Source organism: Symsagittifera roscoffensis, chromosome 6 (genome assembly GCF_963678635.1).
Source record: "Symsagittifera roscoffensis chromosome 6, txSymRosc1.1, whole genome shotgun sequence".
Taxonomy (NCBI): Eukaryota; Metazoa; Xenacoelomorpha; order Acoela; family Convolutidae; genus Symsagittifera; species Symsagittifera roscoffensis.
Genome location: NC_087067.1, coordinates 8,924,323 through 8,938,342, shown reverse-complemented (window position 1 = coordinate 8,938,342; position 14,020 = coordinate 8,924,323). Strand labels below are relative to the sequence as shown.

Sequence of the window (14,020 nt, the reverse complement as noted above, 5' to 3'; positions counted from 1 at the left end):
GCCGTGACAAACCTAGTTTGTTCGGGCGATCCGGTATCCATGGTTTCCGCTGACAATTGATTCAGTTCCTGCAGTCTGGATTCTGCTGCTGCCACTAACGAACTCAAAGAACGAGTTGATTTTACTGAGCAGAGTTTTTTCTGCAAGAAGTCGAGAGATCCATTGAGCTGCATTTGGCAAATGCGAAATCTGTTCCACGCTGACATTGTTTTTCTGTTGCTATTGAAGTTGATCGTCGAAGATCCTGTTGTATGTAGATTGTGAGAACGGCTCTAAAAAACCGAGGCGATGCGCAAATCAGTTAGAAAAAAGGAAAATTAAACAAAACCAGGAATTGTCTATGATTTAGAAAAGGGTTTTTTTTAAATGTCCGTCTAAGGGTTTTTTTTATTTTTTTTATTATGTTTTACAATTAAGGCATGCGTAATTAAAGTCAATCAAAAATTGAAAAACAAACAAAGCGTTGTTCCGTAAACTGTCAAAAAGACTTTTTGTTATGCTCAATGCAATTCTAACCAAATTTTTTAAGTTGACATAGTCTTCAAATCTGCAGCATCAAGTGCCAGTATATTTGTTACTTTTTGATATGTCAAATTACACTTTAACAAGAAGCGTTATTGTTTTTAAAAAAATGCAAGGAATTATTATTTGTTTCGTTTTCTCTTCAAATTCAAATTCAACTTTTTGCTTTCACGTACAAAATTTCGAACCAAGATGATTGTTATATTTTGCGAAGTAAAATTACAACAAACAAGATGAATTGACAAGGAAAACTACAAGAAGTTGTTTGTTCTCAGTGTGTTCAGAAATTGGCTATCTCTATCACAGTCTAATAAGACAGTTTTCTTTTTCTTTTCTTTTTTTGGGAAGAGGTTGAAATAAATTGTCAAAAATGTTTAAGGCAGCGACCAACGAAAACTACTACAAAAAACAAAAGGCTCGAGGATGTTTTTTTCTGGATTTTTTGAAAGTGTGTGAGAAAAAAACGAGACAATTCGGGGTTAAACTTTAAAAAATATATTTGCCCACATCTAATCTTGGTTTTCTTCAGCTTGTATTTTGTTCAACTGTTCGTCTTCCTTTTGTTTTCAATTCTTCTTTTTTCTAATATTTATGAAGGAGAAGCCCAAATTCCAGCTTATTAGAGAAGTAGTTCAAACCAAGAAAAGCATCCAAGTTTTGAATAAATGTTCACAACCTGATCAGTGTATATTGATTGTCAGTATCATACAATTGCGAGATGAGAATCCAATCTTCTGAAAGAGTATTCAAAACATATCCAAAATATACATTTGTACCACTGTATTGTATCTTTGGATTAATTGTATTATATCGCTGTATTGTGTCGCTGTGTTGTTCGCTGTTTTGTAGAATTTAACCAATTTACCAAACCAAATTATTTGCTGAAATTTTTCCGAAAATTCCAAAAAAGGGCGGATTGTATTCCTTCTTTACTATATAAGAAACTCTGTGATCTGTAAGGCTGTACGAAAGTTGATGAGATCGGCTTTTTTGCTCGCTAAAACATGTAGTTGACTTGTCACTTTAGGTCAAAACATGGCTCCAAGAGTCAACTTTCTTAGTTCTGGTTTGTTTCAAGAGTGTTTATATCACAGAGATTACAAATGTTTGATCACAGTGACTTTTGATTTATAAAGATTGGGAAAATGTAGTTGCTTCGGCAACACCGCATTTTTGTTTTGGATTCGGTAAACGTTCATTATTTTAAAGCAATTTTGAGCAATACAATGTTATAGCTTCTAACTTGTGCCCGGTTAGTTTTTTCTACAAACCACTTTTTCTCTATATAGTTAGCCATTTTTGTAAATCATCTGAAAGATCTTGTTGTTTTGAGCTTAAACTGAAAAAAAGTTCAATTTCATCTAAAAGACTTGTAGAATAAAGTGATCAATTTTGAGTAAACTTATGGCTTTAAAACAATTTCCAATTTAACCAATTTTTAACGTGGAATATATTTCGTGCTTAGAAATTGGTCCAAATTGAGTTGAAACATGCTTTGTATTCCAATCATTTTGTTACTATATGGTAAAAGTATCATATTGTACTTTGAATAGGTTGTTTGAAGGTGACGTTAGAAAAAAAAACAAATTTCTCCGCAAATGATATTCTTGATATTTCCAGCGCTCTCTGATGAGCCAATTTAGAGAATTCTGTTGATAATGTCTTAAACTTCAACCCGTTTGCTCAAAATTTTTCTACCTCAAAAGTCGCTATTTTACTGTCAAGTCCGATGCTCGAAGTTTCATTTTTAGAAAAATTTAATTGAAAGATTGACTGTGCTTGAAAAATCTTGGGGTTTTAATGAGTGAGCTCAAAAAATCTCAAATTTACATGGCAATTTCTTGTTACGTTTTGACCATAATCTAGGTGCAACTTGATTTTATGCTCGACCTATTTCATCGCGCCATTTAAAAATCATTTTTTTAGAACTTCTTCAGAAAATTTTTTTTCACAATGTTTTAGATATTCTTTTAATTTTTAAAAATCTTTGTGGTGGGAGCCATCTCTCTTGCATGCAAAAGGGTACTGCGAAAAATTGCTACAAAAGACACCTTAAAAGAGAAACTTAAAACTCCTATAAAGTTCGGAAGAAACCTAAATTTTCCTTTAATCTAAATATGAAACAAAAGCGGTAATCAAAGCCTTTGAGGTGAAAAGTTTTGTTTTGGGGTTCTACAGATAAAAATTAAGTGAAAAAGCTTCTAACTGCGAAGTGAGATTATTAATTTGATAGTTTTTAAGAGTTTCTGGTATCTTTTGTTGCAATTGATTGTATTTAAGATTTTCACAGTGCTTTTTTCTGGATTTCAACCAGATCAAGGCAATTTGCGGTTAAACTTTGCTCCTTTAAATTTGTTTGATACAGTGGGTGAGCATTTTTTTGAACTCCAATAAACGGATTGCTGAGCTGATTCCATAAAGCTGGTTTGAAAACTGGATCTTTTTTTGTAAAACTCGACGTATATTATCCCGCACCCACCTTTTTTTGCTTAATCAGGATATGAGAGGAGCTGCTCATTCTCAGTTGTTGTTGTGGCGAGATTTTTTTAAGTCTTATTCAGAAATAAGAGCCAGCACAAAAATTGATATCCTCTTTTGTCTTAAGTCTTCGTTTTTTTTCTGTTTTCAACCGCCAGTTCTAATTCTTGTAAATTTCGCCAAATTAAAAAAGCACCCTCTTACGGACCCTGTGGGGAATTCGAATTTGCAAGTAAAAATTGCTGCTTTTTTGAAACCAACAACAGTTTTTGATCGTGAGTTAGCTTCATGTAATGCCCGAACTTGATATAACAGCGGTGGATTTTTTTTAAATCTGCCACCAGTTTAACGCTCAAGAATGTCCAAACTTGCCTCAATGGGGAACACAAGAAGTCGGTCGGAATCCTTCGACCCCTCGTCATGAGCCAAGAAAAACTCCCCACTTTGTGTTGTGGTTTGAAGTTCCATTGAATATGCGTTGCCCCCCCCCCGGTCTTTGGCACAACTCCAAGATCAATTTCTCGTTGAACCAATCTTGCAATCGAAGTAAGTTTGGGATGTTTCAGATACTGGTTATGTTTTGATAAACAGATCGGGGATGTTCTTGCGTCTTTTTCGAGCTTTATTTTTTTGCATGACCTTATGTTTTTGAAAAATAAAAAATTTGCCACCCAGAAATACTGCAATTAGTGAGAACTATATTTCGGAATTATGTGTCAAACCTTGTTTTTTCGCATATTCATCGTTAATTTGTAATTGCTATGCACGATTAACGGTCATGCTTTTTAATTTGTTTTGAACCAATGATTATGAAATTATAAATTGAAAAAGTGCGAAAAAATTGAGACACGCATAGAAATCCTATTTTTCATTTTCTTGTTCATGAGGCATAACGGAATGTCCAAGAGGAACGTAAAAGATCCAATTTTTTTCCACAAATATATCATCACGTGTGAGTACTTGTGGTTATCAAGTACTTTCCAAACATCGGCAAGCTGTTAGCCCGCTTTTTTCATTAAACAAAACTAAATGATACTTTTCACTTTCAAAGATCAAGATTATTTTCCTGCCCTGACTAGTACTGAATTGCAATTTTATTTGAATGACTAGAATCATTTTAAGAATCAAAATGATTACATACCAAGGAATGCAATCAAGTTTTTGGACTCTTTTTGGTATTAATCGAACAAATATACTCATACCTTTTCGAGCAAGTGTTTGTCAGGGATTATCAGTACCAGGCCAAACTGTGAACTGGATAGGCGCACAATTTTGTGTTTTTATGTTCCTGGATTCCAGATACAGGTCTATAAACACGTTATATTTTTGTCGGAACGATCAAAGAGAATGAAAGAACAAAAGAAGGTCAAAGAGAGCGTCCTTGTTGCCGAATCCGCTTACAATGCATAAAATACACAGTTTGGCCTCGTAATGATTATACGAGTTTATTGCGATTTATCTTGTATGAGTCTTTTTTGGTCTTTTCTTGTGATTTGTCGTATTATGTTGCCGAATAAATGTTATGACCACCTTTTTCGGGTGAAAAGTGTTTGACCAGAGTTGCTATTTTTCACGCTGAATGAACACTGTCAATGATTACTTGTACGGTTTTGATTTTCAAATCTTAAAAATTTTCAACTGTGGACTTAGAATTCCTGAAGAAGTTCTAAAAAATGACCTCGCGCGGACAAAAATGACATTAAATTTTTCCCTTCTTTAAAAAACTGTAGACAAAATTCTGTAGTCAAAATTTGTGATGTGATATACCGTTTTTTTGTACAAGTTCTTACACATTCAAAAAAAATTGCAAGTTGTTTTCTTTTTGCTTAGCAAAATTGAATATTTGAGTTTTTTTCCGTTTTATTCTTGAGTTTCGAATTAAATCTACAAGAACATCGTGAACAATTACTCTGTGATACTGTCATAGCAGCCACCTTTTATGGTGTTCCGACCTTTTTCACAAAGTTTGAAGAAACTGTATGCTAGTTATGGTTTTTTAAATCATTTTTACTTAACCAAATAAACTGATAAAGGTTAATGATGAGGTTAATAATGGTTAAAAAGTGTGTGGTGACCTATTTAAACTCTGTTGGTTGTTATTCGGATACTAAAAACTTGCCTAGAAATCAGCGAAAACTGGTCTGAATGTTTTGGTTTTTCAGACTAAATTAATAGTCTCAATCAGACGCTGATTTTCAATTTTTTTAGTTCATTCTTAATGTTAATTTAGTTAATTTTATTTTTCATTTTGTGTTTTTTACTTTATTCAATGGCATATTCTAAAACAAAGGAACCATAGACAAGTATTCTTCTTATCGCAATTGCAGCTTCGCGTTTTTTACCACCGCTTGCTGAGCGGCTCTTCAACTGATATTTCAACAAACAAAGACCAATTTTTCGTTGTAAAGAGAACGCTTAAGCCGACGATAACTGAGTTGTAGCAAATAAAAATATTTTTTATCAAAGAAAAACTTGGTTTTTGAAAGTTCTCAACAGGGGGCGCCAGCTGGCCTTAAAATTTTGAACATGACAGTGTTCCTGCTTGCATAGTGATTTTTTCCCCATACTTTTTTTTATCTTGTATGCTTTTATTCGACACTGCAGAGAAAACCGACGCTCTTTGTTGTATAGTTTCTTGAGTATTTTCCAACAAAAAAAATTGGCCGCTTCCCTTTTTCTTGCTGTCACTTATTTTTTTTTGTAAAGGGTTTGTGCCATAATTAAAAATAGAGAAAATATTCTGATTCAATCTAAATGAAATCATAGTGAAAATGATTTTTTGATTGCTAAGAAAAACTTAAAGCTCAAGAATGAGAAGTTTTTTGCGTCCGATTGCCGATCGCAATCCGATTGCCAATGCACAACAGCAAAAAAATGTTCCGAGCCTAGTAATTTAATAATATCAATTTAAAAATAAAAAAAAATAAAAAACGGATGGTTCTCCATCATATTTTCTATTTTTAGAAGGGAGGGGTATTGTTAGAAACAATAATGCTATAATCAGTTGATAGTAGCTAAAAATCACGTTAAAAGGCTGTAAAGTTTGATAACAAGCTCTTTTTTTTACTTTTCTTCTTTCGCGCAAATTAATTTCTGCAAATTTTCTCAACAAAGTTAATTTTTTTGACATTTTTGAAGTCGGAATCAAAAACAATCAGGCTTTAATGTGTTTGAAATTCAATTTTCAAACTTGATCTCTCCGAGATTCAATATCATGGTTGCAATTCAAATGATATCTAGCTAGGTGCCCAAAAGTTATCACTTCAATGTTGACTTGTTCACATTTGAAGCAAACATTCGTGAGAGAAAACCCGAGCAAGAATTGTGGGATTGAAAAATGATGATTGCAGTTGGGTATTGTTTTCTGGCACCGAAATGAAATATCTATGCAAAATTTTTGTCGAAATGATCCATCCAACGGACAAAAGAACCAAAAATCTTTGACCAAAACAGCGGTAAATCCTGTGTTTTCCACTTCCGCAAAAGTCAAACGTCAAAAATACCAACTTGGTCAACTGAAATATCTTGAGGAATCAGTTGAAAATTTCAAAATACATCTATTCAAATCCAATGATTTCAAACTTTACTTGCTTTTACTCCAAAATTTACACAATTTTCAAACGTTTGATTATGGTTTAAAATATATTGACCTAGTTGCTGTTTGATTATTGATCGTTATAACATTACTCGAGGCAGGAGAACTTCAAATAACAAATAATCTTGAGAACTTTTGAACCTTTTTGTAGATCGAAAACAAACAATTTGTAAGTTTTGCCAAAACGCAAACAAAACACCATTATCTATAACGATAAGTGGTATCAAGTTTTCATGTTACAGCTTCAGTCAAGCGGAAAACAAAATTTCAACCAGATACTTTTAGTTTTTCCCATGCATTTTTCAACATTTTTCATTTAATTATACTTAACATGCTGTGGTAGCATATTGAAAATTTTTAGTTGTGAAATTTTACAGTACGTTTATTGACAAATTCATTTTAAAAACGCCAATTTTTTCGCTTAATTGGAAGCTTCAAACTAAATTGAAATCATTACTGTCGCTTTATTGATTTGGTGACTGAAGAAATCTATATACTAGTTTTGTTTCAACGTGTTTTTTGGCACATTTTCTACCATATAAATTAAATATTCACAAAGCATCATTAGAAAATTGTGAGCTAAGTGCGTATCAGTCTTTTCAAGCTTATACATTTTATGAAAAAGTGCTTTTCTCAAGAATAAATTGTTTACTAATCCCACAAGCATTCAAAAATAGCTCCATTGCTTTCCATTTTATTCAAGCTTATATTTACTTTTGCTGATTTCCAAAACATTTAATCTCTTTGTTATACTTTAGTACCAATTGTTCTTGAAAGCTGCAGTAAAAAAACTATCAAACCTCAAGAAACTGAGCCGAAATCTTACAGAAAACGCAATATAAAATATGCTTCAAGTGCAATTTAATCGTTTTAAAATCCGTTCCAAGCGGTGCAAAAACAGTCATGATTTCCAAAAAACGCACGTGGCTGGAATTTTTAACGAAGACATCATTTCATCCGCGAGCGGATCAGAACTAAACTCCTCTCTTCCTGTAGTGCCGCGGAAGCATCGCACCTCGCCTTTTTTCACCATGCCTCACTTTTCCCAAAGGTTCATCATGCACGTCAAAAGTCGCCTTAGATGTGTGCTTTTAATTCTATTTGTCTACTTTTTACTATGTATTGCAATCATTCAATTTCCGAACCCAAGTCATATCGAAGCTATTGCGTTATACTCGAAACAAGAAATAAATTACGACAACATCCCCGAGGCGTTCAAAGACATGCACGAGGCGAGAGCCCAAACGCCGCCTCCAGCTTCATTTTTCGGGAAAAAAATATCGGACGAACTCGGTAAAAATGCCTTCTATCTGATCCAAAATCCAACTAAGTGCCAAAATATAGACAACAAAGTAAATAACTCGGACGAAAGTGCAAAACAAGTTCTGATTTTTGTCTCGTCAAAACCCGAGAACTACGAAGCTCGTCAAGCAATCCGAACGACTTATGCTAAAAAGGGAAAATTAAAAAACGTTTTATTTACGGTCATGTTTTTGATTGGAATGAAAAATACAACGGAAAACAAGGAAAGTGTTTCAAAGCTGGAAGCTGAAAATAAAATCCACGAAGACATGATTGTCGGAAACTTCCAAGACAACTATCGGTCGATGACTTCTAAAACGAAGATGGCTTTTCATTGGTTTGTCTGGAACTGCCCGAACGCCGACATAGTTTTAAAGGCCGACGACGATGTGTATATAGTATATTCAAACTTGTATAAAGTAGTAGCAAACTTAGAACCGGTTTCCATTTTTGGTTATTGTACCACAAATCGATCGTTTGTAAGCCGAAATCCACGAGAGAGCTCTTACGTCTCGTATCTGGAATGGTCGGAGCCTACGGTGCCTCGTTACTGTTTTGGAATGGCCTACGGAATGGATAATTACTTGGCGAAGTTAATTTACCAAACGTCCAGTAGAATTAATCAGTTTCCTCTTGAAGACATTTTTGTTGGAGTTGCAATCGAAGCTTCCAAAATTAGAGTTCGTTTTGAATACTTGAATTCCAAATATGCCTTGCACGCAGGTCAAATTGCGTTCGGCCTACGTTATTGTAACAGGAAAAATTCAATTGCTATTCATCAATTGACTCCTTCAGAGTTGAATTTTGTTCACCAAGAGTTTACGAAAGGACAGGCAACGCCTGATTATTGCAACAGTTTTCCGAAAGATCGCCTTGAAATTGTTCCTAACAACTCAGCTCTTATTTATGATGAAAGCAGACGTCTGAAAAATGGCAGTTTCGATGAAAACCTGGAATAAAAAAAAGAACACAGTCTAAAACAAAAACTCTTTGACTTTTTTCCTACCCCACACGGATTTTTTTCAGGAGCTATTGGTGTTACAAGCTTAAAAGCATGGAGAGCAAGTGCGTTCAAAATTGATTGAAAATTATTTTTAAAAGACCCCTTTCCAGTTTCCCACCCCCTGGTATATAATGGTATATAATTACAAAATAAAGCAGTTCAAAAGTTGTTCACACAGAATTTTGCATGTAAAAAATGTTGTAAGAATTTGTTCACCTGTTCACGCTGACACGTTTTGAAGCAGTTTATAACAATAAAGTTAATTTTAAATAGACTTCCGTAAATTGAAATTCAGAAAAAAATGAAAGGGGGGACTGGAAAAGAGCCGATTAAGTTAACAAATTGTCAAGCAATGTGAACAAATGTCTTTGATCATAAAAATCTCAGTTGGGGGAAACGGTTAAAGAGCCGAAAAGCCAGGTGCTGAAATAATAATCATATCAAGCAGTTCCACATAGTTTCATAGTTTTTAAATATTTAAACATATCTCTGTTTCGATTTATATTCTATAAATGAATATTTTTGTCTTGTCTCTTTCCTTTAACCAATAAAACTTATCTTCTTGAACGTTTTGAGTAAGTTTGTGTGCAAACTAATTGCTTTCCACAACCCTCCCTCCCCCTCCCCCCGACTATTTCACATTATAAATGTTGGCATTGCATTGAATGGGGGGGGGGGGTTGGGGTTGGGGGGGGGGGGGGGTTTGTGGGCGGGGGGAGGAAGAATGGTACAGTAGTCGATAGTGGAATAGCCAATGGCGAATTATCATTTCAAATACATATATATACCTTAAGTAAATTGAGTTTATTATCTCAAAGAAAAAGTGCGATTTTGAAGTGAATCTGTAGATGATGATCTTTCTGTCCAGTCTACGCAGGTATCCGATGTTTATTCTAAGTAAAGAAAATAAGGTTGCGCCGACTGATTAATTAGTATCTTTGAATTGTTCAGTTTTTCTTCGAGCTGTAATCAAACAGCTTCACATTTTTGACTATTAAGTCTAACTTAGATGGTATCAATGCTTCTAAATTAGTCTCTTATGCCGGAAATCAGGGATGTAATTAGGGGAGAGGACGTCTTCCCTCTGTCACGGTTTCGACCCCCTCAACATCTAAAAGGCACGCCCTTTGTTACTGCTTACGACATCTTTTTGAAGGGTCCAAAATTGCAATTTTGATCAAAAGCATCCAAACAGTTCTCAAAAACGTCTTTTTATGCCAGTTTTTCTAAATCGAAAAATCACCTGCGGCACAACAATTTATTAAAATAGTCTATTTGGTGTTTTAAGAGCGCTCGGAAACTTAATTTAATCAAACTAAATTATTTGCTTCTGCATTAAGTTTACTTTTTCTTTGCTGCACTCATAATACAATACCCAATCTAATCAAAGATTGCATCTTTCGGACGCTTTGCAAAAAAATCTTTAGCTTGCAAAATTTAAATGAATTGAAAATTCACTGATCCCTTTATTATTTGACGATTTTTAAACTGTTAACTATTATCAAGGTTATTGCAGCGACAAACGGTTGATTAATAAGGAGTGAATTAATGAGATTTGAGTGATAATTCTAGTAGCAAATCAGATCAAATATGTATGGTAAATCAACCGCACAAAGTTGCTCGAACTAACGACTAAAGGTCATGTTTCACCAGCTAATTTTAACAAAAACCGGGAAGTGATCTTTCAGTTTGAACTGAATAAGAAAGATCAATTCCAGTTCAGTTAAGAAAAATCACCAATACCCCGCCTTTCAAATTAGGTGGTTCCTAGTAGAAAATCTCGGAAAACTGCAGTTTTGCACTTTCCCAAGTTTTTTGTCAATGCGTCTGGAGGCATGTTTGCTGTTGGTTAATAAAAAAAGTTAAGGTCACCTTCTTCTGTTCAACTAACTCTCGAAGGAAGTGTAGTTTTATGGCAAAATGCTTCGTCTTGCCGTGGTTCATTGAGTGTTTACAAAGGGCAATACAAGCTTGGTTATCAACGAAAACTTCTAAAAGCCTATTACAAATTATGCCTAAGTCGCTAAGTATGCCCTGTAAATGAATTCCTTCCTTTACTGTTTCGACCACAGCATTGTGTTCTGCTTCGGCTGTTGAAGTTGATACACAACGCTGAAGTCTGCTAGACCAACTTATTACACCTGAGTTGTCACTGAGTTTAAAACAATATCCTGAGGTACTTCTCCTATTGTCTATATTTCCAGCCCAGTCCGCATCCGAATAGCTAACAAGATTAAAGGCCTTATCCCTCCTGTATACTAAAGTTAAATTTTTTGTTCCTAGCAGATATCTAAGACAATTTTTTCCGGCTTTCCAATGCTTTTTACCTGGGTTTTCCACAAAAGAACTTAGAAGATTTGCTGCAAAGCAAATGTCGGGTCTACTTGATAAAGCTAGGTAATTTAGACAACCAACAAGTCCTCGATAGTCACATTTTTTCATATTTTCTTGTTCTATGCTACCTTCAAAAGGACAATCTTCGTTTGTCAGTTTTTCGTTTTCACCAATAGGGGTCGTTATCGGCTTTGCTTTGGTCATCCTAAATCTTGATATCAATTTTTCAACATATTTCTCCTGGCTTATCCTAATTTCGTTTCCTGAGTAATCATTTTTCATTCCTAAGAACCATTTAAGATCACTTATCTCGCTTATCTCAAATTTTTCAGAGATATTGTTTTCAAACCAGCTACAGAAATTTTTGTCTGCTCCACAAACCACTATATCATCGACCCACAAGCAAATTAAACCTTTTTTCTCTCCCTCAATCCTCCCAACAAACAAGCACTCATCAAAAACTGAATTTCTAAAACCTAATTCTTCAAGATAGCTTTTTAGAGTCCTATACCAGTTTCTAGCGGACTGCTTCAGTCCATAAAGACTTTTTTTCAGAAGACAAACTAAAGGTTTTCCTTCTTCATCAAACTTCTCGAACCCCTCAGTTTTCTTCATAAGAATTTCTTCATCTAGTTTGGCATTCAAGTATGCAGTTTTAATGTCTAACTGTCTCAACTGATACCTATTTTGAACTGCTATGCTCAGGACTATTCTTATGGTCGACATCTTGGCTGTAGGCGAATACGTTTCGTGAAAACCCCTTCCCTCCACTTGGCTAAATTCTTTAGCAACAAACCTAGCCTTAAACCTGGAAAATTCACCATTAGGTCCGTACTTCAAAGCAAAATGCTATCTGCTGCCTATAGGCTTCTCTCCTCTATTTCTAACTAGTTCCCAAACTTTGTTTTTCTCTAATGAATCGAACTCTTTTTTCATTGCTTCTTGCCAGTCAAGGTCTGCTAAAGCTTCCTTAGCAGTTTTCGGTATATTTTCGAGAACTTCTCCAAGAAATACTACATCACCTACTCTTTCTCCTTCGTCACTTTCTATCTTTTTCTTAAAGTAGAACTTAGATTCGTCAAAACTAACGTTTCTAAACTTTTGCACTTTGAGTTTTCCTTCACTCTCAATTCCTATCAGATAAGCTTTACTATTTTCCGATGTCCCCAGAAAAATTCCCCTTCTAGAGTTTTTGTCTAGTTTTTTGCGAAACTGTTTTTCCACAAAACTATACGCTACACACCCAAAAATTTTCACAAAATTAAGGTTGGGTTTTTCTCCATACATTGACTCGTAGGGTGTTTTGCCTATAGCAGAATGAAAGCACATATTTTTGAGATTAGTAGCCATATTAGGAGCATAAGGCCAATAAGTTTTCGATAAAATGCATCAAAAATCATGCAGCGAGCCATTGGAGTAATTGTTCCCCACACCCTTTCTATCTTTCCGTTCTCTTGAGGGGTATAAGGAGCCAATGTTTCCAGTCTTATTTTTTGTTTCCTACAAACTCGCCTAAAATCTTGACCTATGTATTCTCCTGCGCCGTCTAAAACTAAAGTCTGAGGGACTCCTATGTCTGCTATGAACCTATCCAACTTTTTTGTTGCCTCTTCTCTCGTCTTCATGAAATAAATTTTCAGATATCTAGAAAAACTGTCCACAAAACCTATAGCATATCTATGTCCATCCTCTGCTATCGGGTCAATAGGACCTAAAATATCTGTGTGAACAATATCTAGTGTCCTGGTTGCCCTGATATAAAAATCTTTTGGGACTGGCTTCTTTTTTGCTTTGTTCAACTCACAAGTTTCACAATTCTCAATTTTAAAATCAGTAATCTTCATGCCTTCAATATGTTGCTCCAAATGACTTAAATCTTTGTAGTTATTATGACCCATCCTGCAATGCCACTGTTTCAATGTGCTTACTACATAACATTCGTCTTTTCCTACAAAAGTGTCCCATAAAAAGAGACCTCTTAATGGGTAAACTGATCCATTTCCCTGGCGAACAAACGAGCTCGCACTAAAAACAACTTCTGCTCCTGCTTTCTTCATTTTTGATACACTCAGCAAATTTCTTGAGTTTTCAGGAACGTACAAAGTATCCTTCAGCTCAATCATCTTAAACTCGCCTTCCTCATCTTTCACTCTGAATCTAACTTCACCTTTCCCTAAAATTTTTGCATTGCTAACCAATCCTTTGAAGTTCTCATCTAAAATAACAAACATGTCTCGATCCTTAATCATATTATTGGTAGCTACAGAGTCTACAGCTAAGTCCTCGCCCGGAGACACTCCACTCAGGAAACTAAAATGAGCCTCTGTTTCAGCTACTAGGTTTTGCTGTTCTCGTTTAGTCTTACTAATGAATTTTTTCTTTGCTTGGCAAAATTTTGCAATATGTCCAAACTCCTTGCACTCATAGCACTGAATTTTTCGAGCTCTATCTTCACTATCTCGTCTGCTGCTTAAGTTTTATCTGCACTGTTTCGACACATGTCCTCTTTTATGACACTTGAAACAAACTCTGTTCTCGCTATTAAAAGCATGCTCTTTTTCGATTACTTGTCTCTCGCTATCAAAATTCACTAAATCTCCTTTCAACTCATCTAAACGTTTTTCATCTCTTCTAAAATTAGCTATAGTAGAAAAAGTTTCAAATTGTTTCGGAAGTCCTTCCAAATAATTGAAATTAACATTTCTTCGTTCACTTGTTCTAAACTATACTGAATCTCCTCTGCTATTCTTTTTCAAAAATGTAAGTTCGGAGATTAGTTTTTGCAG

The 14,020-nt window shown here is 34.8% G+C and overlaps 1 protein-coding gene across 1 annotated transcript; it reads left to right on the top strand.

Annotated features, from left to right (window-relative positions):
* The first annotated feature begins 6,986 nt into the window (after positions 1 to 6,986).
* On the top strand, positions 6,987 to 9,467 carry LOC134847683 (UDP-GalNAc:beta-1,3-N-acetylgalactosaminyltransferase 1-like). The gene has a single exon (XM_063864854.1). It carries the CDS (start codon positions 7,441 to 7,443, stop codon positions 8,854 to 8,856), a length of 1,416 nt encoding a protein of 471 aa, XP_063720924.1. The 5' UTR covers positions 6,987 to 7,440; the 3' UTR covers positions 8,857 to 9,467.
* The last annotated feature ends 4,553 nt before the right edge of the window (positions 9,468 to 14,020 follow it).

Coding starts and splice junctions, on each gene's coding strand:
- LOC134847683 (XM_063864854.1), top strand. CDS start 7,441: ATGCTTCAAGTGCAATTTAATCGTTTTAAAATCCGTTCCAAGCGGTGC.